The 27962-nt window shown below is 34.3% G+C and overlaps 1 protein-coding gene across 10 annotated transcripts in view; it reads right to left on the reverse strand.

The window, feature by feature from the left end:
- LOC123006776 (latrophilin Cirl) overlaps positions 1-27962 on the reverse strand; it is a 76721-nt gene that overhangs the window by 3617 nt on the left and 45142 nt on the right. For 7 of the 10 annotated variants that reach the window (XR_006412831.1, XR_006412830.1, XM_044401542.1 and 4 more), the window contains exons 3-9: positions 8635-8827; positions 5506-5612; positions 1833-2153; positions 1127-1783; positions 484-1076; positions 266-431; positions 4-218 (exon numbers count right to left, since the gene is read on the reverse strand). Coding sequence is in view for 8 of the 10 variants with exons in the window: in XM_044401542.1 (XP_044257477.1) it covers positions 4-218; positions 266-431; positions 484-1076; positions 1127-1783; positions 1833-2153; positions 5506-5612; positions 8635-8827 (2252 nt within the window). In the remaining 2 variants the exon portion in view is untranslated. Of the gene's footprint in view, positions 1-3; positions 219-265; positions 432-483; positions 1077-1126; positions 1784-1832; positions 2154-5505; positions 5613-5722; positions 5827-8634; positions 8828-27962 lie in introns of all 10 variants that reach the window. The other 3 variants (XM_044401538.1, XM_044401540.1, XM_044401541.1) reach the window with 2 other exon arrangements.

Here is a 27962-nt window from a genome sequence, read left to right on the forward strand (position 1 = left end):
TACCACAAGCACTAGAGTCACAGGCCCAACGAAGCTATAAATAAAATAGTTGTTCGTTTTAAGCCAACAGTGTTGTTCAGTGCCATATCCTTGAGGGTAAATTGCCGCTGATACAAGCACGATTACCAACGGAAATCCATAAGCGAAAAAATAATACCATTTCACTCTCGACTTCTCAGCTTCAAACACTTCAATCAGCATCACGTACAATTGAAAACCTAGACAATTCGATGAACAATAATATTACGAGTAAGTAGAGACAAACCTTCAAAGAACATCCATATAAAAGCACACAAGAAAAAGTATTGTAAAAATCCGGCGATAACACCGCATACGATTTTGTTGTCAGTCTGGTCTACACCGATTAAAAAGATTAGTTCGGCGATCAAGAGGCAGATACATAGGTTGCAATGTATTGTTGTTCGGTCACTCTGCAATTTAACAAATATGTAGTTTTGTTGATAAGACTTTCCTTATAGTTACCTTGAGGCCGCGAAATAACTGAAAAGTTATTATTGCTAAAATCAGGCATACAATAGAGATGATACAGCCAACTAAAGTGATGATTTTCAAGGCGATTTGGTGTGGTATCGGGAGTTGTATCGCATGAACGTCCATTAGGATGGCGAAATTCGTCAAATGGTCACAAAGACATACGGTATGTGACCTGTTTGTGAACTCGACGCGGCAGCCCTCCTCCAACCAGGCGCTGGAAGTGTAGTCCCAGAAGACACAAGACGGATTACTGACGTTTTCAGTTTGTAAATGTCTCAGCGTCAATCTAACCGGCTCTCTCAATTGGATATGACGTCCCTTCCCCAAACTTGCCGAAATCACTTTGCTATTTAACATTCGAGTTACATTAGTGTTACTTTCGGAGGAATCAGGTTGCCATTGTAAAATCTCCTCCAAACGGTCGAACGCGACGAAAACTAATCGAATAAAGCCGCCGTCGCTGTTTTCTTGAAGGGCTCCTTGCGACAACTCGATCGAGTCGTTGCTCGCAGACCACTTGTTGTCCGAAGGGAAAACCTCGGTGGTGACGGACTTAGTTTCCAAAACACGCACCGATAACACTAGAACAAGACATTGAAATCTCAAATCTTACAAATTTCAAGCGACTTACTTATGTTTTTGACGATTTGGTCAACAGTCTTTTTTCTTGTAACAGTATCAGCGAGAAGAAACGCGTTTTCTTCTAAACCAATCAAGAGAGACGTTGCGACTCTCATTTGTTCTTTATAACTCAAGTCTCGCCATGACGGATGCTGCGACGAATCTAATAAATTACTACCAGTCTTGACAACGTCATTTAACATTTCGGTAACTATAGCCTCGCGCTGCCTGGTATCAGGGAACGTTTGTATGTCCTGCGACATTTTTTGAGCCATCTTTTGGATTATTTTCGTAGTGATCATCATGTCACCCCCGTACAAGGTTTTACTACTTGTAACTTGAGCTAAATCGTTTGTTATCGAAACTAGAGGGTCTCTCCCTGCCATAATCCTCTGCTCTAAACTGGTCAACCAAACGGAACGACACTGACTCAAATCCGGCGTTGACGGGTGCCATGTTGGAACCGAATTCACTTCGATACAGCGCCACTTTGCAAAACCTGTGGTTCCGCCAGGACACGGCTGGATATCTGTCGAATTAACCTTCGTCCAATTCCACAAAATACTCCGGAATGTCTTCGGACTACACCGGCTCGAGTCTGAATCTTTGGTCCACGATGGCAGTACACTTGGTGCTGGTATATATGTATTAGGATAGGTACTTTCGGCTAAAACAACACCATGAGTGGCAGTCGCAACAAAAAACAAATGACATACAAGTGACTTTTTTAGGCGTTACTGTAGTATATGGCAGTGTTGTTATCTCATCAGGGATAGGTTTAACAAAGTCTGCTTCAGTCTCCGGCTCGTCTTCTTTATCAGCATCGCTGGGGATAATTGGAGGGATTGGAGGTGAAGGATTTGAGGAAGGTGTAATCGTCGTTGATGTTACTGTTGTTGTTCGCGGGGGTGGCGTTGCCGACACTTTGGGAGGGGGAGGAGGTGGTCGTGCTGATGGCTTCACGGTACTCCACATTGGGGGCTGAGATGTTATCAACCAGGGAGGGCTCGGCCGGCTTGTTGTTGTCGTTGTTGTTGCTACATGTGACAAATTACAAGCGCCTAAACTATGACTACTGCACAGTTTTAGATAAATTCAAAAATCAATCAACAATACATTTCTCTACCTTAAAAATGGAAACACGGGACAGTTCTGATGTAAAAATCGACGGTTATTTACTTTACACATCCGGTATAATTCTCATAGTGTAATTAAATAATGGTCCAAGTGCCAAATACATATGAAAAATAAAATATACATTCTATGTGTTATTATATTTTTTACAAAATGTATACACTAAAAACATTACAAATAGGAAAAACCTTCAAATATGAGTATTAAGAAGAAATTAATTTAATTGTAAACGCTGTTTTAAAAACAATGGTCCATGCTAAAAGCTCTGGATGTTTAGAGGTCAGAGAAACCAAGAAGGATATCGAAGGATGGGATGCGCAGAGACGAAAACTAGTCGCGGACGAATCCATTCGTAAATATAGGGGAGTTCTGAAATCAGCTGAGAGCAATGGCGTGTATTGTGTTCGTACTTAGTTATTTTATTTATTATTTATTTTATTGATTTGAACAAAACAAATAATCCATGTACAGTGAACTTCGTCCACCCAATTCCCCTGACAGATTAAAAATGTAAATTATTCTTTAGGTTTTTCTAACCTTGTTTCAGAATTTTGATTTACGGTTGTTATAACTGACAGAATGCTCGATACTCCTTGCTACTTTTTACCTTTGTCGTTTGAAATGATAGTCCTTGGTATGCCCAAAAGTAGCAAGCAACACGTCTTTGTTCCTTCTTGTACCAGGGAGATAATTTTTATTATTTATTTTATTAAACGCACTTACTGCTGACATGTTCTAATTTGATTAATTTTGACAATACGTATTTGAATGTCAGTTATCATGACAATAAAGCACAGACTACACAGAATTTTTGTGAATTCACGGAAATTGATTGAGTGGACGAAATTCACTGTCCATCACTGTACAGTAATGAAAATATCTTGATTTTGTTACTTTATTAATAAATAACATTTTTAAAGCATTTGTTCTTTTATAAATTGCAATACTCAGTAATCATTATGAGATTATGAGATAATTTGACAAATGAAAAATCAGATTGTTTGAAATAGGTACAGCTAGGCAACTAACCTCACTTTCAGATTTTGTAATTTTTATCCTGATAGCTAGAGGAAAATTGACAACAAATCAAAACAAAACAATTTATTGAACTTATATAAAAACACGTATTTCTGACATTATTGTTTCGGAAAATCGACATCAAACATAAATTTCAACTAAAACTTTCAAATTTTAATTTTAAACGTCAATCATAACGACATTAAAGCGTGGCTTACATTGACATTTTTTGAACTGACATAAATTTGATGTTCAAAATTCCGTGTCCGCCACTGTATGTTTATATTTTTAATAAGCAAATCTATTCGCTATTTTTTGTTCGTCTTTTATTTATACAAAAATTAATATCACCGTATAATTGAAATAATCGTGGAGCATCGTATGATTTTTTTATATTTAATATCCGAATCAATAAATATACGAAAAAAAATACAACTTTACAATTCCCTTTTATCACTGAATGGTTCTGTGTTACGCCACTGCTCAAGTTTCCCCACTACACCGAGTACGCATTGGCTCCGCCTATCGATATCCTTCTTGGTTTCTATGAGGTTTACCATATCTTGAAAAAAAAGTTATATTATAAAGTTCCAAAACAGGTAAGAAGTTTAGCATTTTTTTTAGGTTTTCCGACTTTCAAGAGTTATATTTCTGGTACTTATACCATTATTTAAAAACTACATCATGAAATTGACAAGGGTCGTTATTTTCAGGTTAGTCGCTGAATCAGCAAATTCGACCTTTGTAATTTAGTACGAAATAAATATTTTTTTTTAATTTCATTATTACAATTGTGAAATTCAAAAAAGCATTATCAGATTATTTTTTTGATAAATAAACTTTTCTTCAGATCAAAAAGAGGTTCATAAAACGAAATTTATCTCTACTATAAAACTGGCTCCCTTGAGTAGAAATCAAGAGCTTAATAAATTTCGGATTTTACGAACTAATTATTGACACAAACTAATAATATTTGTATTTATTGTGGAGCTTTTGAAAAGCATACAAAGCTTTATTGTTAATCAGACCGTAACTGCCCACAATAAAAATATAAACACTTTGGTTTTATAATCTCTTGAAGTAGCTTTCGCAGTTTACAGACTTTCGGATTTTATTGCAGAATTATCGTTTTAGTAAACTGGTACAAGCAGGTGCATTGAAAACGACACTTCTACTACCAATCCGAATAATAGTTATTTATGTGTGAAGAGAAACAAATAGTTTTTCTCACCTTTATAGTGAAAACAGTGATATAGTTTACGGTTTTAGTAATGTACATTTTTTGCGACTACCACGTCTACCATCCTAATATTTTTCTCTTTATTTATCTTGTAGAATTTGGTATTCTAGTATGTTTGTCTGACAATCACATTTAAAGGGCGAAAAATCAGCAATTACATATAATCTGAAATTGTTTGTGCTTTTTGGTTTCAAATTAATTACAATTGGTTCTTATGTTTTGCAAATAATTAACAATAGCAAACAGTTTATGAGGTTAGAATGTAATTTCAACAATTTCAAATTTCATTTACTAATTAATGCTTCCGGCTGGAAACCGATTACAATCCCTGTTCAATTAAAGTATACAAGAATCAATGGATAAACAAATAGAGCAAATAATTCTAACGAATTTTTCAATTTGGACCACTTAATTAACTCAGAAAGTAATAAAATGTTCAAAAATGATTTACTTCCGTTGAGGTCTGAAGTGATGCTTTAATTAATTCGAATTGAGTCACTTATAATAGAAATAGGTGCGAGTTTAGTGGTTCCAGTGACGAAAAAGGATGAAATTTCTGAGAATTCACGCCGTATTGCTATAATTTTCATCAATTCTAGTATATAATTTCAATTAATTTACATTAATGATACACACTTTAAATTTGCTGCTTTAATTATGGGCAATTTTGACATGTATTTTGACAGGAAAATTAGACGTTGCCACACAGAGAGATCTTCACCTCTTCACAGCCGCCCGAGATGACGACATTCGAGGCAAAAAAGGGAGTTTGTGTATGTTTTCTTAGCCCACGAGTGGCCAGAGCAACGCGTTGCATTGTTGATCGTTTAGAATTTTTGTAAAACAGTGCGAATTTATCGAATATTTGTCGAAACCGAGGAAGCATGGGTGTGTTGTATGGTGGTGTAAAAGTGTGATTGAGATGTATCATTCGTCGGCGTGTTGTAACTTGAGTAGAATCTTGTCGAACAAATAGTAATGCGTCGGGTCTAACTTACCAGGTAGGCATTGGTAATGGGCCTCAAGGTATTTGTGTGTGCCAGGACAAGGATCTCCGAACATACTTGTGCTCGCCGGGATGCTGCAGTTCTGATAATGGGTACACCTAAGGCAACCATCCCGTTAAACATACAACCACCATTAAACTAAATGCTTCCTCGTTTCTGACAATATTGTATGTTGTTAAGTCACCACACAACTAAATTTATAATTTACCCTCGCATCTATAGTGAGCTTCGATATATTTATTTGTTCCAGGACATGGATCACCGAAAGTCTCATTGCTCACCTCGACCGAACAGTTTCTCTGATTATTACATCTGGAAAAAGTCGCGCGACTCAAAAATCAAACTCAACATGCGATTATTTGTTAATTTGAAATTTTCGTGAGAAGCAATAACGAAAATGACACCCGCTTTAGCCCACGAAAACGAAATAACATACAATATTGGCAGACACAAGGAAGCACACAACACAACAAGTTAGGCACAAAAAATACGCAACTTTGTTAATATAAATGGGACAAATTAACTGACATGAAAAACATGGTATTAATTGATTAGTTGACTTTTTATCGTCATAAACCAGTTTCGATGGTTGTGGATAAGCACAAATTTCAGCTGTTTCCTCTCTCGGTAGATTATTACTGCTACCAATTTTGATCATTATCAAGGTGAGGAATATGCCATAAAACCTACAAAACTATGCCACAAGAAACAGACCAACATCATTTACATACAGGGTGAATATAAAGTATGGAACCAAGCGGATTTATTTTTAAGCATTTGCCCCCAGAAAATAATAATTAATATAAATTAAAGTAATATAAAAAATGTGATCGTATTTTCAGAACGAAATTTTGTTTTGTTTTTAAATTATGCGTTTTTTTTGTCAAAATTACAATTTATGTGAAAAAATTAAATATAAAGCAGATAGTTGTAATCCTTAGAGTATAGCTTTTATGAGAAAAATGATTTTATAGTGGGTTGCCATTTAAAAAAATATTTTTTTTGTAGAACTCGAAAACAAAAGGAAATTTCGAAAAATTTTATTCTTGTTAAACCATCACATTTTTATAGTACTTTATAACTCATCAATTAGTTTTTTCAAAAAATAAATAGTTTAAGCAAAAAACGTTTGGTTCCATACTTTTTAGTCACCTGGTATGTATGTATACTCTTGGCTTTTTACTATACTTGACTTTGCCCGAGGGTTAGGTGAGAAATATCAGACAACTGAGTCTTCATGCAAAGTCAATATTATTCACAATAACAATGCCGGTGCTACTGTTGTTTAATAATATGAAAGGCTAGCTACCAGTTTCCTATTTCGAAATAAAAACACTGATAGCTAATTACAATGCACATTTTTTACTTCTACCACCCAGCATACGGAAAATTAATTCCAACCGTGGATTCCAACTAAAGGAACACTGTATTGCATATTACATAATCAAAAAGCTTGATGTTATTGCTATACATTTTTACATAACTTATTTTTGGCCTCTTTAGCAATACCATGAAAACAATGAAACATTTTCATAGAAAATTACATTTAGCTGTTTGAGATAAAAAATGAAGTAATTTAAACGTATGTGTTTTCTATAATGTTTAAACTAATACTTTTTTTTACAAAAATGTAAAATCATTGCAAAAATAACAAAAAAAGGGAATAGATATTTTACAGTTAATTGGGTAGTTAGTTAAAGAGAAACTTAGAATTGCTATAGAGTAGCATTAAACTTTCAACAGAAATTCCTTTCAAAAATTAGGTATTTTCATGTGTTTTCTATAAGATGTTTTTAATTTGTAGCCCCTAAAAATGTTTAAAATCTCTGTTAGAATTGTAAATCTATAGATTTTTATAAAAATATAAAACTTAAATTGAAAAAACGATGAAAACTTTTAATATTATTTTATTTGATTTACCTAACAAAATAGATAAAGAAATAGATGAGTGTTTTTTCAGTTAATTAATTAATAGCTGAAGAGATATTTTACATTTTATTAAAATTCGTTTTCTAAAATGTTTCAAATTTCTATTAGAATTTAAAACTTTAGCTGACAGAAATATAAAAAAATTCTAAAAACCAAGAAAAATTTTAATTAATATTTATTTGATTTACATTTAAAAAAAATCATTCTTCAGTTAAGTAGTTAATAGCTTAAGGAAAACTAACCAAATTTTGAATGGTATTGTTTTAAAATTACAATGAAGTCTCTTTAGACATTTAATTAAAAAAAGGAAAATAATTTCAGGGTATGTTTTCAACTGTTTAAAAGCCTTATCGAAAAACTATATAAAATTATATTAAATTATCTTCCAAAATTCCATTTACATAGTGAAGAATGTGAAATGAAACAGTTTAGTAGGAATTTTAAAAATCAAAAGTTACAATTAAATTCTGCCAAATGAAATTTTTACAAAAAAGTAAAACCTCAATTTACATTGCAATTGTGGGAAACGTATTTGCTTATGAAATACTTTTATAGCTCCTTGTTTCACCAATTGAATTTTGAGTGCGTCTAAAAATCTTAGAAAAATGAAACATTTTCTTTCTGTGTTTATGAATGCTTGTTGAGTTTTTAATGTAATTTTAATTTTGTTCTGTTTGAGTGGAAAAAATTTATTGCAGTGAAGAGGCCTCCTGCATGCATTCAAGGTAGCAACCTGTACAATTATGCATATGAGGCGGCAAGGCTTATTACTTAGGATTACGAGCAAATCCATCAAATCGCCATTATTATTTGTAAACAATTATGAATTTGTTACCACTAACTACCAACAGAACAAGAACGGAGATCTATTACTCCAAGTTGTTTTTGTTTAAATCTAATTAAAATTAAAATTGATGAGGCGATACAGCCTGTTCTATTTGCAGTTTGGAAATTTGGATTCCTTATGATGTGGTCAAGGTTTGCAACTTTAATCAAGCTTTATGTAAAAATTCTTGATTGCAATAAAATGGCGCCTACAAATCACAATAAAATCCCAACATTCAATTAATTCCCAATAGATTTATGGCGATATAATGATATCATAAAATTTAATGAAGGATCGAGACACGTTAGTCACTGGTAAAATAATTCTGGTTAGAAGCTTTGATTTTTCCCCAAATCGATACTCACCTCCCATGCAAAACCCTCAAAGATTTTGGCGACATGCAGTTCACGCTCCAGTCGGTGTTTCCATGGTCGTTGCAGATCGTTATCGAAAATCGACCATAATTAGCCCGGATCAACTTTATCAATTCGCCTTCTTTGCATTCAATTTTGAGTGTCTTGCCTTCACACGCGTATGCCGTCTCATATCGGTAAACTTCTGAAAAAAATCAATCAATAAATAAAAAAACATTATACACCATGTCCCGAAACTAATATGCTTGTCGCTTGTAATAAATAAATAATAATGAGTCCTTGACATGCTTTAAACATTAGTACACAATATGTGCATAGATCCGTTTAATCAGGTGTTTCACAACACATATTTGCATCTTATTCATTGAGTTGTAGACGCCTCATATCAATTAAGAGATAATGAAATGTGCGCTGATGTCATGTATTATACTCGAAAAAGGTGAGTTGAAGCTGCATTCTAAAAATACCTCTCAATAACGCAGAAATTGTTGACTTGTTGAAGCAATTATTTCCATTATAGTCTGAATAATTAAACCTAAACAAGTTGTTCAAGTTCCGCTAATAACAAAATCTACTGGTTTGGTAGTGACAGTAAAAAACAACCAAGCGCTTAATTGTTTTCACAAATTCGTTGAAATGAACAATTTTCTTATCGTATGCTATTTTTTCTATTTTCACACTTGACCAAGCTCTATACTAGGACATCGCGACAGATGTTCGAATTGCTTTCAAAACTGTTAAACTTGCACAACCTTTTGTACACCAAATCAACGGCTGGTTCACAGAACACCAACAATAGCAAAGACTTTGCGGCAAGTATTGAATTTTTTCCCTAGACTATCAAAAGTGCAGAATGAAATTAAGTGTGGACGTTCAGGGGAAACAAAAATTTTATTTAGTGTTTCAAGCAACCCTCCGGGCGATGAATCACGCCAATTTAAAAATGGTGAAGGGAGTATTTGTAATAAATTTCAAAAAATTGACAACGACTTTTAATATGAATGGGATGAAAATAAAATCAAACATCAATATAGAAGTAAAAAAAATTTTTTGTGTGTTAGACTGGGCGTCTCGTTCAAACTGTTTAGTTCAGTAAAGTGAGGGATTTTAAAATTTCATTGTGTCATAGTTGTTATTGGAGAGTGCAGTTGACTGGATTTCAATCAGAAATATTCGCAACATGTTTGAAAATTGGATTATAACCATTTCGTGCTGTTGTAAATAAGGTAATTAATAAAATGTGGAAGCGATGTTATCATGCGGAATGCGATTTTCTGTGACAAATAACAATAACATAAAGTATGGGCGATATTATGCATCCATCGGTCGTATTTGTGGTAACTGAAAAAGATAGGATAGAATTGTGTTAATATAAAAATATGATAATAATGAACGAGGAAATGAATAAAAATAAATTTGAATGACATAGGGTCATAAATCTGGAATAATGTGTGATAACCCTTGCATTATCGTTTGTGTTGACCTGTGTTGGCTGAATGAGAGGCATTTTATAAATTTTCCTGTCGCCCGTTGGTGTTTAAATAATATACTATAAAATTGAACACCATGAATCATCTTTATAAATAATTATCGTCTAATAAATGGCTGTTATGTGTATTATCATTTAACCAGTACCAATTTTAAATATTAAAGTGGTTTTCCCAGTTTGGCTTATCGAGATGATAATTTTAAAAACGCATATTTTAAGATAACTATAATTAAAATGTAGAGACACCTTAATCGAGGTTTTATTCACATTTATTGCAAATCAGAGTTTAGTAATAATTAAATCGGCGGATTTTTGGCATGTCTGGTGTCAGGGCTGTGGTGTTTGTCAAGCAATCGTCATTAAAATTCCATTAAAACGAAGGCGCGTTTAGGCCGTAAGTAAATTTTCATTAGAGAGAAAAATCAATGAGGCACACATGTGGTGCGAATCCAAAGCTTTGCAAATAAACTATTTCAAATTCCATTCTTTTCAAGTGCCTACTTGACTTCAAATAAGTGCAGAAAGTCCGCTTTATTCAATTCTGAATGGCTAATTACAGTGTTTTACGTACTTTCCTTTTAGTTCAAGTGAGGACTTGGAGAGTTAGAGCTAGGACATGCTCGTTTAAGAAACCCCTTAAAGCTCGCAATGTGCCATACACCACTCGCTAATATCGCTAATGCTCCTCCACTCCCTCCCCAAGCTTAAATGCATACGTGATCAGCTGCGATTAGCCCCAAAACCCCGAGCAAAACCTCAACAATTACATTTCTTTGCACAACCGCCAAACCTCAACCAACTCATATTCTCTCAGCGATACATCAATAAAATGTTTATTGCCGCACTGTAATCATTAGACGGGATCGATTGACAATTTTTACAACTTCAAGTTCTAAAAGTGAAGCGCTTAACTTTACAAACTGGTTTATTACTGATGATCGATACCAAACCGGTTCCAAGACCGGTTTCCTCCGCTTCCAAAAACCGGTTTTTGACTTCACAAACGTCAAATTAAATATTTCAAAAGAAAAGTTAAATATTTAAGCTATTTTATCGATAATGCAGGCAGTGTTAACCATATACCATATAAATTCAACATGCGACAGACTGATAGCTTCGATATTAGAATTATCGATTAAACAGAGTTATAGCAATATATCTGATACCTTATAAAACTATTTCAATATATGCAGCTTATCGGTGCTTTGAATGGATGCTTTTCGCACATCTTTTGATGGCTGTTGAAAAGCAAATTAGTTTCATCAACTGTTGTTATCTTGCTTATTTCTAAAACGAAATGTCACCGCAGATTGCAATTCAGTTTCTATTTTGTCAATTTTTAACATTCCTTATCTTGATACAATGCTCAAAGGTTAAGGTTTCATACATATATCGTTGATATATCAGTTATTTATTTAATTATACATTTATATTAATAAACATATGCTAATATTTCTAGAAATTTTATTCTTATCTATCATTTTTTTTTACAATAAACTTGTTATGTTTATGTTAAACAAAAAATACTCTTGGTCCATACTTTTTGTTCACCTGTATGTATACTCTGAATAATTAATAATTCATTTATTTGAGAGTTTTACATAAACGGTATCACCCAAATTGTTCTATTTATTATTATTGGTTACCGGTTTTGGCTCTTTTTGATTTGTCTAGCCGTCTATTCTATTTCCTCACTAAAATTAATCAAGAGTAATTGTTTAAAGTGTTTATTTATCTTGACATCTTGAATAATAATCCGGTTCATCATTGTGCAAATTGTTATATTAATTTTTCACTTATTATATTTATATTAGGGAACAAATTAAATGTACAGTAAACTAATAAATTCACAGTAAAAATAATAAATGCACAGTATAGGAAATGAATGAATGTCTAGTAAACCTAATTAATTTAATATTCACACATTTACAAACAAAATATTTCCGAGCAAAACTGGAATGTCGCAAACCGTTCAAAAACACAATTGTAAAGTCATTCTTGCGCAGAGGCTCTTGCTAATACATATACCACCCTACAATAATAATAAATAAAATTCTTGCGCAGGGGCCATACATTGTTACGTAACCAAGACTGAAAATTCCTTAAATTTTATGTTATTTTACTAATTTTGATTAAAGTTACTGAGCGTTTATTATTTTTACTGTGCAAATTGGATTTTTTTACTGAACAAATTACAATAAAATACTGTGCGTGCTTTACTTAGCATTTATTATTTTTATTGTGCAAAAATTAATTAAATGACTGATCATTTAGCATTTTATACTAATCAAAATTGAATTATTTACTGATCGCATTATTACTACCTTTTATGTTATTTGGAGCCCTTGTAACCCATCTATTAATTACGCCGCTGCCATTTTAGGTAATTTACCAATATAAAAGATATAAAACATTTATTGCAATTAGAATAATAAAAATTGACGTTATTTTGTCAAAATAAGAGATTAACGCTAAAGTAGGTCTAGTTAAAAGTGGAATTATTTTTTAAGTGCGATAGCTTTACTTTGCACTTGGTTCTAAGAAATAGAAATGCCAGTAATAAAGCTGTAGGAAAGTGGGTAATGTTGTAGCTATTCAAATTTTAATTAAAAATGCTATGATGTTTTTTGTGAAAAAATGTTTTTAGTTCTAGAGTGAGTTTTGCTTTTGTGAAGAAGGGAACAGAACTCGGTTAGTTCACACATTGTGTGCATCTAGTCCAGTAATTACCTGTTGTGAGCGGCATTCCTCGGCCTCGGCTTCGACTTAAGTTGGTTGGCCGCTTTTACCACATCGTCTTCCTCGTTCTTTTGTATTTAACAAGTTCGACATTGTGTAATCCCGAATGTTTTATACGTAGGTACTACAGCCGTACGCATCCCCCAAAATGCGGAATGTCCGAAACTTGACTAATTAACTTTGACAATCTAACTAATCAACTAGATGCGAATATCGGGGATCATTGACGATGTTTGCGGTACGCCGACATCAGCAAATACGACTTCATCGCAACTTGTGATCTTTATACGAGATTTACGAGAGTTTTAATTTAATTTTTTCAAATGGGAGAATTATTGATTGAAGGGCTTTTTACACGCGGTTGCGAACGATAAATCTCGCTCTGAATAGAATAAAACGAATAAATTTAATAAATGATTAAGTGATGAATGTGTAACTTACAAGAGGAGAACAAGAATTTTATAAAAGTTGACGTGAAAGCTACGTTTTATTACCTCACTTAAATTTTTACGATGTTCTCTGAAAGCACGTCTTATATGAGAAATTGTTAGGGCATTGCCTTCCTTGTCACTATTTTTTATGATCAAATTTTGAGCTCATGCATCACAAGTTGTGTCACTGCAATTAAATACAGGATGTATAGCCTCACACTTCGCTAAATAACTCGAAAAGGTGATATTTTTCAAATCAGCTATTCTCCATACAGAAATGCAAGTGTAGCATTCATATGCGACACCTACACTGGACACGATCATCAAATAATGATTGTTAATAAAGTAAAATTTAGTTATCACAGAACTGGTTTGGTGCAAGAACCGGTTTTTAGCATTATTTATCGGTTAATTACGTGTTGTAAACCGCCGGTTAATCTTATGCTTGCATACGATATTATTGATTCCAAGTCGAAACTAATCGTCCCGTCACGGAAAGCCGCAATTAGCCCAAACAAAACTGCATTTGAGGTAATTAGTGCTTTTTTTTGTCGAAATCGGATTAAAAATAAAAGCACTTAAGTGTTATTTTTACTTGGGTGTAAATTTGAATTGGATGCGTTTTTGACAGCATCTCAAAACAGTGCCACTTAACCATATCCTGTTTATCCAGCCCGAAGAGGGTGTCTGAGAATGCATAGCGATGATAAAACGGCAATTCCGTAGAAAAAACACAGAGAAATTGTCGGTAATTGTTCCAGTGTGTGAACCGGAGTTTTGCCTATTATAAATTCATAAGTTACATTTTATGTAAATCAGATCGCTGGATATGAATTACCGAAGATTTAATAAGGCCACTGAGCATAAATAATACGACCAGAATGCAAATGTAACGTAATTAAGAATATGATTATTTTGGTGGATCGGCACGATTATGCTGATTTTGATTTTAACACAAAAAACCGGTTTTTTGTGTTTCCAGCAGCAATCAAAAACAGGTTTTTAACAATTGTAAGTATTTAGTTAATCTTGCCAGTTTGTTAAAAAACCAGAGCGGTAGTTATAACTGAGCTTGTCGGATCTATATACAAAACACAGCCAACGGAAAACAAAAGGAATACGTGATATGGCAACAAAAGAGCTACAGTACAAAAATTAAATATTGACTTATTGGCAGTTGGTGCAGGAAGTTGATTCAAATTACAAATCAGTACTCCCGACTCGCGTCTTCATAATTTATTTTATCCAATGTGAATGTAAAGTATAATTTCATTTGAGAACACGGGATGAATCGGCTAAAATTTTAAAACAAATCGTCTCGTTTTCAATCCATAAAGCTTTGTATTTCAATTGAATTCAAGCTAGTGGAAAAATTTGACGCATTTTGCAGTGCACTTGTCAGTCTTATTGACAAAATTTCGAAAAAGGATCGAAATAAGCTATTTCTAAACGTGACATGTTAAAACTCCATGACGTGTGCATAATATTCTCCTAATCGAGAGCAAATGTTGAAATGTACATACATATAGATGTTATCTGTCTAGTTCGGTGCTTAAAGTTCCTCCATTACGGAGTTAAATGAAATTAATGCAAAATGTGCTTAGAATACCCCGGACTTAACCGATTTTTGGATGTTGAAAGAACCTGAAGAAACAAGGTGCGAAATTGCTGTTCGCATACTTCACGAACTTAATTTAATTAAATATTGCCCACTTTTTTTGCATACTTGTGAATATTATTTTTTGTGGCATCAAAAACCGATAATTCTGAAATCGTGATGAGTTATGATGTGTGTGGGGTTATCAATTAAATAAATCTGAGAAATGGTAGGCATTAATAAAGAAAAGAGCAATATATTGACAAGATGCCAAGAATTTCTGGAATTAAGTACACAAAATCTAGCTTCCGAAGAAAAATGTTGCCATTATAAGAATCGTTTGTAGGTAAACGGTAAATTTCGAGTTCAGTTGCTATGAAATAAATTGCAGGAACAGCATATTTTGAATCGTTTCTTCCGCTAAATCCGGCAAAAGATAATTCAAAGTGAAAATAGAAAACAATTATAAATCGTCCGTTTTTCTCGTGAAAGGAAATTAATTGTAAATCGAACATGGAAGAGCTTATGGAACAATCAAACTATCTTTTATCGTTCCAGTGGCGCCATTGGTGTCAACGTCTCTTCTAAGAGAAACCGATTACATTCTTAATTATCGTTTGTTTCAAGGAATGTGGAAGTCGCTGTATAAATTAAACAAAATGCCGAAAACGTGTGCATAACCATAATTATCGATCGATTCGGTTTCATTATTTATTGGATTAAAACATAAGGAGATCTTGCGAAACAACGTGATTTGTTGGTTTTGTTTCGTAGAATGAGAAAGCCACAACTGATTTATTATTAATTAATACTTTTAATCCAACTGCACCCAATTTTATTTATATGAGCCATAACACATATTTTATCGCACTTTACCGCTCACATTACGCTTTAACCCCAACATTAGAAAGGCATCACAAGTCCACCTGAACATTAATTACCTGCACATACAGAGACACCTCAAGGCAGCAGACAAAAAATAATTCAAATTAATCGACTCAAGCACCAATCATTTCATTTAGAAACAAATTAATATTTCGTTTCTTTATGACATCACACCAAAATTACTTTTAATCATCGATTTTACTTACCCATCTTATATTTTTTTATTGATGAAGTGACCATTGATAGAAACTAAAATAATAACATTGATGCAGAGACGGTAGATATTGAGAATTGTCAAAAATTTTACCATGCTTTGTTTTTTTTTAACACTTCCAACAAATATTTTATGTATTTTTAGAACAACGTAAAAGGTCATTTCGGTTCGATTTTCAAATTGACAATTTCTCTGATGTTTTCATAATTTTCCATAAAAAAAATGATTGAAAATCGACAATGTTGCCAATTTCAAAGTCAGAATAAATTTATTTCGCAAATAAGAATTAGAACTCTGTAATTTGGAGTAAAATGAATTAGAAAAAAATATTAAAATATTTCTCTATAATTTAGGAAGTGAATGATAAAAGTGCGTGTAGGGGAGCGTTCATCAAATGGTGCAAGTGACATATTGTGTGAGGAGGGGGGGATGATGCCAGGTTGCGGCAGTTCATTGTCGTCAAGTCTAGCTACTTTCTGTGATCATACGGGTGGAACATTGCTTATTATTATGATCCACAAGAACACTAAAGATTTTATGCCAGAATTTACAACCCTGCTCATGTTTTTCCAACAATCCCTGAATATATAGGGGTCCTCGACAAAACAGAATAAGAAAGGCAGTCTCTGGATGATTAATTAAGTGCAATATTTGAGCAAAGTCAAAAATGTACACAAATGTGATTTTCTCGGAAGCCTAGGTAATTGTTGAAGGGGTGACGGTTTGATAAATCGCGTGAGGACCTCAGCGGTGTGTTTGCGAAGCGGTTTCGAGGGGTGTCGGGGGGGCGAGTGCAATCCTAGTCTGAGTGGAGATATGGCAACGTCGGTTGGGCCAACAGTTGGCGTTTGGACCGGTTTGCCTGATCCTACTCCACGATTCAATGAAATGAAAACATAACGATATATTGCAAGAAACAGAGTGAATTCCTCCACTTAATCGTGATTTTTGGCCCTTTGATCATTTTATCTTCAATCATCTGATAATGACAGGTGGTTAAGTGGGCGATTGGTACTCTTTGTATGTGTCAGTTAACCTCGTGAAACAATCGAGGTTCAGGGTGATGGCGAAGGGTATGTTCATGGACTAATTGCTAATTCATGATGAAATAAAGCAGGCCGAAAGCACCCAATACGTGTTGACGATGCATTATGTAAGGAACTTTGATTAAAATGGGAGACCAAGTGCATAACTGAATATTCTAATTTACTTACGAACTAGCCGCTCCCGGACTAGGACTATAATTTCATTATTAAGTACAGGCCGGAATGTTTACTTCTGACGACCCCTCCTCGATAAGCAACACGCACAAATATTGTCATATAGGAAATGAACTCAATCGACTCAATTAAAACGGAAAAGATTCCACTTGAATTAAATGGAATTTAATGAAATCAAAAGAATTATTGACTCACGAAACGATGTTTTCTTATTTAGAGTTTTTTTAATTACAGCGCGGAGGAACATAACAAAGACAAAACAGCTATTAAGCCAATTAAAACTGCTTTTTCAATTTGCTACAAACTCTGACTCTTGTACCTGTAAAAGCTGCACAAATTGACGAAAGAATGCTATTTTTTCAGCACTCATCATCATCTAGATCTATGAATTTGCCACGTACAATTTATATAAACACATGCATTATTTATGCAAGCTGTCAGTGCGGATTGGAGGTGTATTTAGTGGAGTGTATTGACTTTTGTGGATGGGGGAATTGGGCTCTTCTTTACCAGTCGTAGACCAAGTTGCTTGTACGCTCCTCGAATTTCACCCTAATTCGCTCAGGCTGTTAAAATTTTACAACTCACCGGACTATTCCGAAAACTCCCTTTACAATGTATGACATCATTTTATCAGTCTGCTGTTTATGGTGTGACTAACCTTATTTCGAGACGTGTGAAGAACGAAATTTTGAGTAATTTGAATTGAATTTATGTAAATCTATTGACAACATAATCCTGCGCTGCTTGGCTGTTGGTCGGTGTATATAAAAATTACTCTTATGTAACACCGCTAGATATGCAAGGAAGAACCCGTTTCAGATCAGAAGACGTTTCTAAAGGAAGAAAACAGCGCACTGTTTAAACACTAGCTTAACAATAAATACGGGCCTTTAGTACATTGCTCATAAATAAAACGTTTGTTTCATTTCGTATCTTGGAATGCGAAACGATGTATTCACGTTTAGTTAGAAGAAAAGCGCCGCCGGTAAACAAGAATTAAACAACTAATGAAACTTTTCAATTGTTTTAGTTAGATGAAACACCTGTCTAGTGCAGCAATAACCGTTCCGATGATCCTTACAAAGATCAATTAGCAAAAACAAACCGATACGGGATTAAACACTTAAAAAGGAACGATCACAAGTCAGATACCACGCTCGGTGATTTATTACTCCCAGCTCGGAACTCTCCAAATTAATAATAATGATGATGATAATAATAAAAGGGTGTGCGGCTCTTTCTCCCCAACAAACGCCAAGAAAGTATCTAAATCAAACGCAATAAAAAGCCGGTGCGCAAAACACATTTCTTTCAAAGGAGAAATTGCTGATAAGAAGTTCCCGCCTCGTTCTAATTGTGCACTTGATTCGAAGATGCTCGAAAAAAGTCGCAGCAGAGTAATTCCTGACGTGCATTCCAAGTATGAAAATATGAAAATATTTCAGCTGTATCATTTTTCGTGAGCTTGCAAATGTCGCCTATAAATCTCTCTTAGGTGGACAAAGAGTCGTTGGGGTGTAAACAAAATAGGTAAAAATGTTGATACTTTTTTCCAACGGCACGCCTCTCCCTTGTAAAAAGCCCCTTTTATCGACGAGGAAGATAATTATGGATTTGTCGTTTTTTTGTTAAAAACGGGATGGAACGAATTTCTCGGGGCTAGCGAGAGTTAAATGCTGTGCACAGAAAAGCAGTTGTGTGTGCTCTGCGGGGACCCATAAAAAATCATTGCTTTATTGAGGTAGCGTCGAATCCAACACCCATTTCGAAATTTTTAAGAGTCACACACACTTCGGAAGCTTTCGGCTTAATTCTTATAATTAACGCGACGAGGAGACATATTTAGCCTGAATGAGGTCATATATACAATGGAGGCAGGTGTAAATATTCGGCTTTAGATTATGGCCATTCACATTTGTAAAGGCAGAGAACAAATAATGCGAGGCGCTGAAAAGGGACCCGTAAATTTGTTCACACCATGAATTCATCTATATTAGCAGCCTGGACCGACAGGATGAGCAAATAATACGTCACGGATTCGAAAATTCGCCACCTGTCCACTCATCCACCCATCAGGAAAAACATTTCATTACGAAATACTACTTTGGAAGCTGATAGAGTGCATGATTATACATCGAATAAGTTGTAAAATATGGCAAGGTATAAAGAAAACGTCGATGTAGACTGGAATACGTTTTTTCGATAATTGGAAATCGGAGAAAATAAAGTAAACGCCTGTAAACTTATATTAGACGGACCGAATAAATATTGGCAGTGGAAAAATAAGAGAATGTCACAATTCGAACGCTAAAAGACGGAAGCGGCTCTAGGCTATTGTGGGGCCACCACAATCTTAATATCCGACTTGGGACAGTCATCATAATCCCGCTCCTGTCGATTTTCCAATATACACAAATCCATTTGTTAAAATACTTTTATTGCAGACATGGCGGTCATCTTTATTGATAACAACTTTTCGTTATTGGAACAGATGACAAATTGTTGATTCAGCACAAATATGAAATTTTTCGATGTTCCTGCGCTTTTAATCATTGGACCAACTGTTGAACGGATTTTTTTCTGATAGTTGTTTTTGGAAAGTAAGAATAATTTGAGTCGGTGTAATAAACGTTTATGAAAAAAAAAAATCAAAAAGATTTGAGTCGAGGATAGAAACAAATAAAGGAATCATCAAAGAATGAATAAATTCCTTGGAGATTTGAATTCGTTGCTGGGATTGTTGGCATCCGTAGTGTATCCAATTAAGAAAGTATATAAATATATACATAATCAAAGGTCGCATCAGCGTTGGGTTGCCGGTTCGGGCGCGATAATGTGAGATAGCCTTATAAAATAATAGTGAAAGTGAAGTTGGGTTAATAGCAAAATAAATAAATTGGAGCTTGAGCCGGCAATGTGACGCTTTCGACGATGAAATAGCCACCATCCGTAAAAGGGATGTGGGGTGTTGGTATTGATTTATCTCTCGTGCTGGAGATCTCCACCCCCGTTTGCCCCCGAACCCAACGAAGGAAGCCACTCAAAATCGAGGTGCATAAATTTATTGTTCGAGTATTATGCACGCGCGAAACTGTTTACAGAGGTAATCGCCGCCGATTTACATAAAATTTACCCTCGCAACTTTTAAAAGGGTTTACGTCGTTAGCATCAAAACAATTTCATCCAGTAGCGAAACGGCTCGACTAAGCGACAGTCTTTAACGCAATTATTTATTCATTTTGCACTCGCTCCAAACCTAATTACCGACAATATCCCCACCAACGCTGAAAAAACCACATTTATAGTGACACCAAAAATCACCCGACTTGGATTCAAAAAATTCAATTACCCACTTCCAGCATCATTTCAATCCGAAATTACTGGACCAGGTAATACATTTTAAAGCGATTTGTCTTTTGAAATTGCGATATTAAATGAAAATTGTTGCCAAGTACCACTCAATACATAATTTGGGGGGTGCTTACTGAATTTCATCCAAAACGAGTGGAAAAACGAATTTAATCATGTAATTTCGTGCAACGGAATTTAAGCGCTTTAATATTGCTGAAACACTGTATTTTAAAAACATGGCCTTTTTATGCTTTTGCGACTCGACGATTATTAAATTTAATATCATAATTCAATTAGTAACACAAAATAATAATAATTAATGCAAACAGAAATAAAATACACGATTTGGCGAAAATAAAACATGCTCCAATTTCAAAAACATTGCATGGAAATTTACCGCCACACACATACAAACATATATGCTAATAGCAAAACAAAATTCACCGAGAAATAACCAAATCGATGCCCTTTCATAACAGTCCCTTTAAAAGCACTAAAAACACAACCAAAATCCAACATACCACACACAAATCACATTTCACCACAAATTACTAGCAAATTTAAAAACGTATACAAAAACAAATGTTTTTATTCTTTAACTGAGTCCGACTATCTTACATATTTATTTATACAGGCTGGATTATGAAAAACGCACCAAGCTCTATTATTTTTAATGTTATGACAATACTTCTTAGAACAAAGTTGAACATTTTTTGTCATCTATCGTTTGGGATAGATGCTAAATTAATGCTGTTTTCTATTTCTCCGGAAATGATATAAACTTTAATTTTTTAAATGGAACACCTGTATATTTGACCACTTTTGGATACTTTGTTTAATTGTCTTTTAACAAGTTTTAGTACTAAATGCCTAAAACCAACCGTTCATGAGATATGCGTCAATTAAAAATTTATTAAAGTAGGCAGTAGAAAACAATAATATCAAGTAATGTTGACAAATATTATTCCTTTGCTCTTTTCCTTTCTCTTAGTGTTTTTATACTTTTTGGTGTTAATGTGTTAACAGACATGATTCAAGAATATTTTGAATAAAATACAATTTGTGGGAAAGCACTACGCTTTTACACTGGGTTATTTCTGGATGAGAGACGTTCCAAATCGTCGAAAATTTAAGCGACTTAAAGAAAATTTGGGGTTTTTAGAAAACCCAATAAAGATACAGAATTAGATAGGTGTTGAAGAAAATGCAAGAACATAAACTCAAGAAATTGCAAGTAACGTTGGCTTATCACACGCAACTGTTCTAATTTGGGTTTACTAAAAAAAAACCCAAACCTCAAATTTTCTTCAAGTCGACGAATTGGAAACCGCACAGTGTAAAGGCGTTGTGGTCTCCAACTATTTTTATTGCAGTCAAAATATTCTTGAGTCATGTCTGTTAATACAATCAGTCCTGATTAACACCAAAAAGTATAAAAATAGTAAGAAAAAATGCAAAGTAATAATATTTGTCAACATTATTTGATATTATTGTTTTCCAATGCCTACTTTAATAAACTTTTAATTGACGCATATCTCACGAACGGTTGGTTTTAGGCATATGGTACTAAATCTTGTTAAAAGACAATTAAACAAAGAATCCGAAAGTGGTAAAATATACAGGTGTTCCATATAAAAAATTAAAGTTGATGTATGTCATTTCCGGTGAAATAGAAAACAGCATTAATTTAGCATCTATCCAAACGATAGATGACAAAAAATGTTCAAGTTTGTTCTAAGAAGCATTGTCATAACTTAAAAAATAATGGAGTTATGGCTTGGGGCGATTTTGACAATACAACCTGTATATTACAATATTTTTTTTGAAGAACATAGAAAGAACAAAACAAAAATTGAAAACAAAAGAAAAACGTTTAAATTTGATATCTTTTTACTTTCTCTTTTTTTGTATTTTTTTTTTAATTATTTTAATTGTAATGTAATTTTGGAAAAAAGATTTGCGGTTTGCATAGAGTGTTCTGTAAGTTGTAGCGAAGCTGGTCAGTTGAATTAGATTTTTGTTTGGGTGTGAGTGAAGTGTGAGTGATGCTGATGACGTTTTGATGTGTTGGTCGAAACTAGTTCCGGTGGCATGTCGACGTGCGGGGTGCACGACACGTAAGCAATGCCAGCAATTCTGGCCACATCTCTGGATGACGACCGGGTGGAAAGCGTGCACGGCATCTTTGCAACAATCTAGGAACGGACGACCAATCAATATGCAATGCATACAGAGAAATGGCGAAGTCGGACACTGATTGATGTTACTTTATTTTATCAAACGCATTAATGAGCGAGGAAATAACTAAAGCGGCAATAGGAAATTAATTTCGGGCAAATGAGATTAATACGTGGTTTATTTAATCTTTTCTATCGACAACGATGCTCTTTTCCGGCTCAACATCTCAAAACTCACTGATATCACAGAATACTAACGAATTCGAACCGACATCAAATCGATCTTATCACGCTGGCCACGTTTCTCTTGTTATACAATAATATCACACGATGGTCTCTATTTTCAAACAACCAAATTGCCCCGATCGGGCCAATAAAGGCCCACAAGAGTCAACTGACTACGATTTATCGATAACCTAAACGCATCGATACTCCACAAAAACTACAAATATAAATGAAGCCTTACTACTTTTCCACTCTATGTTACCTATTGGAAGATGGAATTCCATCGTCTCGACTAAATTTGACTCAGAAGTGTATAACAATACATGCATTTTCTGTCTAGACGGGAATAATATCAACTTTTGTAAATTATTTGTTATTTGACTTTTGCCACTGACACGTCGATTAAATATGGTCTACTTGTATCCACAGTTTGAAAAGAAAGTGTCATTTGCAATATAGTTGATTGTTATTTTGGTAGATCGGTTTAATCAATGGTTATTTTGCATAAAAGGCAGTCTCTGTGTGTAGGTCGCCTGGAAACGACAATAGGGTGTTAATACACTGCATTCTCGAACACAATCGTTGATTGAAAAGAGATGATTCTGCTATTTGTACAGGTCACAGTATCAAACATCAGTTATTTCTCGCCATACTTTGAATCACCCTGTATAGTAATGTTGGTGCCAATTATAAGTTGTGCATGTCGGATGTGTAATTTGCGTTCAAAATAGATTTAATTCTTTGAAAAAACATCAATAAAGCGGTATGAATTCTCCGGGTAATCAAAGATTGATTTCCGTCGGAGATATTCAGCGTACGCCATTAGCTATGACTAACTCATTTATCCATTTCCCGTTCCCCAGGATCCAATCGGAGCATTCCTCGCCTACCCTCGTTATTTATCACCTTCATTTTTATCACAGCACAACTGATCCTGATGACGTTTTATTAATTATTGAAGATTTGCCCGACCGGACACATATACAACCCTCTCAACTCAATACTCTTGAAAATCATTGGAGCGTAAACGGCTTATAAGCGCGCTAATGTTTAATTCTTTTTGCTAGAGTGAACAGCCACTACACTAAATTAATTAGACACGACGGCCATTTCATCGATTTCCTTCCCGTAAACTGCTTTTATCGCTCAACGAATCACCCGAAAACTCCACACGCCTTTCCATATTACTTACCAATATTAGACAATATTGGCCAAAAGCGATTATCTCAATCAAATAATGAACTGAACTGAACCGAAGTTTGGGAGGCGACCTTTATGTGATAATAACTACGGTGGGAGTAAATTTTGATGTTTATGTAAAAATTTCACTCAAAGGCGAGTTATGGTAATTCGTGAAGGATCAAAATGAGTTTGTGTAGTTTCAAGGATCTACACTTGAGTCTTTGACTAAAACTCGGCGCTAATCCTGCGAAGAATTTTGGGAATTGATTGGTTCTTGTTGTACAATGGAGACTTATGTGATTGTCCGATATGGAAATGGAATAGTCTTCTTTTAAATGTCGCTGTTAGGAAATCTATTAAGCTCGAAATTGGTACGTAGGTTCTTCTATTCGAGTCGATAATTACGTAGGACCCAATGAATATAAATGAAAAATTGTCACCGGAGCTGTTATCACTGAAAGCGATCCGCTGTCGATAATCATAGGAAAATTTTAATTGGATTTAGGATTAGGAGCGGCCAAAAGCGAACTTCACTCCCCGATTGGAATATTGCGAATTGTCCCGGAAACAGGGCCACATCCGTAACTTAGCCGAGTTTGCATTGAGAACGGGCCGATTTCCAGCTATTAATTAGGCAAGTTACTTTGTGAGTTAGCCAAGTGGTAAATACAATCGCGACCAAACTCCACTACAATATATCGGTGAGGTAATAATAATTACAATCGCTCTAAAACACTCCAGATTAAGAAAGTTATGGAGATTTAATGACGGTTGAAAATACCGCAACTCTCACGGCTTGAGAGACTGTTTCTTGTTTTCATTCTCCCCTTTACCCTTGTTTCGTTCTTCATTTACTCACATTTCAGGACGTCCCGAGGGCACTTTCGATTCAACTGCGGTCGCGGTCAAAGATGATAAACTCGATACAAAAATTAAAATTTTTAACACCTTAATCACTCATTTGCATCCGCCACTCCAATTTATCCAAATTCAAACAATTTTCGCATATTTTATCTGTACCACATGCTTAACTGCACTAATTTCTAATTATTTATCACGATTTTACCCCAACAATATAAAAATAAAAAACTTTCTGTTTTTCAATATCACAATAATTTTGGTATTAAACCGAAAAAAAGCCAAAGAAACTTTTAGTATTACTATTCAAATTTTCTATTTAGTAGTGTAAAACAACAGTAAATAAAACAAATAGAACTAAAGAATTTTAATATCAAATACAGTCGACGTTAAAAATAAAGCGGTAAATGTTTTTTTTTAATTACATACTTAAACCTACTTTAATTATATTTCAATTAGTTATATCAGTGACTGATTGACTTTTATTGACACAATGTCACAGTTATCTCTCAATTATACCAAATGCTTTATTAGACCAGGAAAAATTCTTAATATGTACTGTATACAGACATTCAAAAAGCAGTTTGTCCAAATTTGCATTTTTTGCAGGAGAAAAACCTATAACGTAAACTGACAATTTTTGAATAGTGAGTCCCTTTGGCCCTAAATGTGTCACAAGAAGTAGACGTTTGAATCTGAATTTAGAAATCCGACAAATATTAATTTGAAACTTCATACTCTGGAAGTGGTGGTGAATTTGTTGAGATTAAAGGAAGTTACACTGTATTAAAGACGTTGTATACCAGGTATAGGTCCAGTATGGGCAGAGCTGATTAGAATCATGAGATCGTGATCGACAAGATTTGAGACTGAGCATCATTAAATATAAAATAAAATATAAGATAGATGTCCGTTACAGCGTAGCATTTTTAGTACCGTTACATTTCAAGTAAGTGCTCGAGCACATCTTGGAGTACAGCACGGTTCCTTTTGTTGGCAAGTATTAACAGTACTCGTTATGCTATTCTTCAAAATACGACGTTTTTCGAGCCATTTGCTGAAGATTCCTACATCGTAATAGCAAACCATGTATGGAATGCAACTACTTTCAATATACTGCCTATGTATTATCTAAATATGCAGTAGTGAAGCTTTACAAAGTTGCATTTCTCGACCGGTGGCTACAATAAAATTGAATTTGCCACAAAGAATTCCCAGATAAATTATGTCAGCCAATTAAAATACCTAGCCAATTTTAAACGCCATGTACATACAGGCCGGTAAAAAAGTTTCGTCCATTCATATTGCAATTACGTGATGAATTATGTCAACTAGAAACGCTTTTTGTCTTTGTTGCCGTTTGAGAAGTGCTTTAAATTTGAATAATAAACGTTGTTGAAAGTTTTTAAGTCGATTTTATGCTTAAAAAAAGTAAAACGTTAACTTTTCAATTTGGCATACCTGTGAGTTTCTTTTTAAATATTTGAGTTTTGAGGACTATGTTGTGCATATAATGGCTACAATGCAATTACATGGAGTGGCTCCTCGTCGAATGGGGTTAAGCGCACATTCTGAGGCGTTTCGTATTGTTGAAATATGAGAATCTTATCATTGAAAAAGCCGGAGTTAGTTAAGAATTAAAAAAGCAGGTGAATGGTCAAACAAGTATAAACTTCCGCTAAGAAAGGTTGTAAAATGTTTCCGAAAGGCCTATTAGAGCTTAGTGGCTTAGACCGGTAGTAACACGGTCTTATAGAGTGGAGAAAAAGGGTGGAAATGGCGATTGAAAATAAACAGTTCGGGTTAGCTTTCCGGATAACTAGCATGAGCACTGTTTGGCCATTATTGGATGAAATAGGCCATGCGTCACTGACAGATGCATAGCTACGCTTTCGTTCGCCTCATACTTTTTATCAACAATTCCATTTATAAAGATCCCATTTACTACTTTAAATAACAGTGACAAAAGAGCGCACCCATCAAGCACAGATACCCGTCTTAACGTCCTTAACTTCGTTTTCGAATATCACTTTTATTTCCTGTATATCAAAATTCCACTTCTTTCACTTCACAATATCAATCTTCCTTTCAATCTTATTTAAATTACCGCCGGATGTCATAGTTTCCCGACGCAAAAACTGCAATTCCTCGTTTTCAACAACAATAGCAAGTAGATAATTAATTTTTTTCTATTAGCTTGGGATATTTTAATTATCACTGAAACAAATCCCTAAAATGTGTTCAAGACACAATAGATGACAAACAACACTTGAGTCCCTTACTTGAATGATTTTCTTTAAGGGTGGCGTTTAGTAGACAAGACATAAAGTTAAAAATGTCGTAACAGTAAAAACAGGAACATAACAATAAACAAAAAGGGATTAATATGATAACACATTAGTTTCGGTGGAGTAAATCTGTAGACTCTTTATGGAAGAAGATACGTTCTTTGTTCGGCTTTAGCAGCCATTTGAGTTGAACCTACAAAACGAGAGACAATCTAAAACCCGTTAACAGAAAAAAAGAATATAAAAATTACTATAAAACTGATGCTATGATGGTGAAAAAAAGAGAAAATATTGCAATAAAGCAATGTAATGGTAATGGCAGATAATTGACTTGGAGTCACTTAATAATGTACCAGGCCTTAAATTTTATTGATGGTAAGGAGTGAGCCGGTCAATTAGAATAAATAATTCAAACAGATTAGTGAAAAAATGGCCTCGTAAATAATTGAATTAGTGGTATTAAGACCCGATTTAGTTACGCTTAATGCACATCTATGTGTTTTAATTATCCCACAATCGAATTTGTTTACTTACTTCTTTATGATTCACTACAATTTTTAGATTTTTTAATTCTTAATTAATTCGATGCAATGATCCAATCATATCAGTTTGGCAAAATAGATACAGTATTCATCCAGTAAGTGTGCACTGAAGTAAGAC

Source organism: Tribolium madens, unplaced genomic scaffold (assembly GCF_015345945.1).
Source record: "Tribolium madens isolate multiple individuals breed KSU strain unplaced genomic scaffold, Tmad_KSU_1.1 Scaffold_2;HRSCAF=44;Tcas5.2_LGX, whole genome shotgun sequence".
Classification (NCBI taxonomy): Eukaryota; Metazoa; Arthropoda; class Insecta; order Coleoptera; family Tenebrionidae; genus Tribolium; species Tribolium madens.